Here is a 1,755-nt window from a genome sequence, read left to right as displayed (position 1 = left end):
AAGAAAAAATTTTACAAACTAACTAGTTAAAAACACTTCAAAGCGTTTGCAACATCGCGCTGACCATACTCTTAATAAGATGTAATCATTTGCATCTTATTTGATATTTTCTATATAGATTCGGATGGATACATTTAAAAATTAATTTATAAGAGAAGCGGGATATTTTGAAATGTCAAATTGGCTTCTCTTCTTCTTCGAAATTTAATGACCCTGGTCCTCGTTGACGAGGTAAACTGGCCAGTCGTGCTAACGCATAGTTAAAGCCGGCAATGCTTTCCCAAAAATAATATGATGCAATTACTCGAGACGAGACGAAACACGTCCGCCTCACTCGAGCGATCTCTCAAGATTTTTATGTCAAATTGGCGCGTGCAGCATGCAGTTCACTTCAATGATCACACTCACTCTAGACTGCTTTTTCATGCTGACGCTTGACGCTCATTTTCGGCGTCAAAACAAGTCACGTGATCGAAATTGATGCTTGGTATTTGTCAATTTTGATCACGTGACCGGTTTTAATGCTCGAAATGAGCCTAAGGTTGCGTTCAGCAAAACGTTTATTTTGTAACTGTTGGAAGTTTTCTTCACGTTGATTGGGTTATGCTTTTAGATCAATGATCTTATTTCAGCAAAAAATCATAAAACGGTGTTTTGCAAAGCTGTTGTGTTCTGCTGAACGCAGCCATTCTAAAATCACATCTCGCGATGTGACCAATCAAAATTTAAAGCATATTAATTCATTTAGTCACCAATAGATGTCTCTATCCGTTCGATAACAAACGATAAATGTGTGTATCTTTCTTTATGTTTGCGTACGAGATAAGCGTTCTAACCTTAATTCAACATAATTATCAAAATTTACCTTTGTGCCATATAATTTGAAAGGACGGGTTGAAGGCACATGAAAGTTTATTATTTAGTGAAGATTAGCAAAAAAAATATTAAACTAAATAATTATCTTCCGACAGTCCTAATTTTATACGATAATTTGATTGTTCATTTAAATTCCTATGGGAGACAGAAATTGAAATGAATATGTTAAAGAATATAAATGACTCTCGTGAGCAACAATTAGAGAAACTGAAGAACTTTACTGATACAGTTAACGAAGAAATTGCCAATATCGTTGGAACGTTAGGTTGGACTGTGGAGAGTGTAACGGACGTGGTAAGTAATCTGAATATCGTTTTCTTGGCTATATTACTTTTAACTATTGCTTTTATGTAGGACAAAGAATATTTCACATGTCCATATGATCCGTCCCACCGGTTAACAGAAGCCTCTCTCAATGATCATCTTATCTCTTGTCAATGGAAAGCTGAAGGTTATGGAAAGCTAGATGTCCCATTACCAGAACCAATTCTACCAGAGGATTCACCATTCTGTATAAAGTTTGGTAAGAAACTTTTCTAGAATGAGCACTTTAAAATTTGCTGGAATTATATTAATTTCTTATATTTCCCTACAATATTTGTAGATAAGCAACTGCAAGAACAAGTGCTTAGGAATGCCAAAGAACAAAATTCAGCAATGCAAACGGGTTAGTAAAAACATAGCGATTGTATGCATTTGTATGTTTTTTAAATGACAATGAAATTTTTTCCAGCAAGTTATGATTGTTATACTTGTGGCGCAGGATCAATATATCCTTTTACATATCCTTTATTTAATATTTTATAACCACAATAAAGACATTTGTAATCTAATAATTTTTCTATTTATATATATATATATATATATATATATATATAC

General features: G+C 33.6%; 1 protein-coding gene across 1 annotated transcript in view; it reads left to right on the top strand.

The window, feature by feature from the left end:
- The first annotated feature begins 1,032 nt into the window (after positions 1–1,032).
- LOC105618531 (U11/U12 small nuclear ribonucleoprotein 48 kDa protein-like) overlaps positions 1,033–1,755 on the top strand; it is a 2,868-nt gene continuing 2,145 nt past the window's right edge. The window contains exons 1-3 of the mRNA XM_012200064.1: positions 1,033–1,170; positions 1,231–1,399; positions 1,481–1,543. Of these exons, the coding sequence (XP_012055454.1) occupies positions 1,033–1,170; positions 1,231–1,399; positions 1,481–1,543 (370 nt within the window). The remainder of the gene's footprint in view (positions 1,171–1,230; positions 1,400–1,480; positions 1,544–1,755) is intronic.

The sequence above is a fragment of the Atta cephalotes genome, assembly GCF_000143395.1.
Source record: "Atta cephalotes unplaced genomic scaffold scaffold00017, whole genome shotgun sequence".
Lineage (NCBI taxonomy): Eukaryota > Metazoa > Arthropoda > Insecta > Hymenoptera > Formicidae > Atta > Atta cephalotes.
Note: the sequence above shows the minus strand (reverse complement) of the source record. Positions and strands in the feature narration are given on the sequence as shown.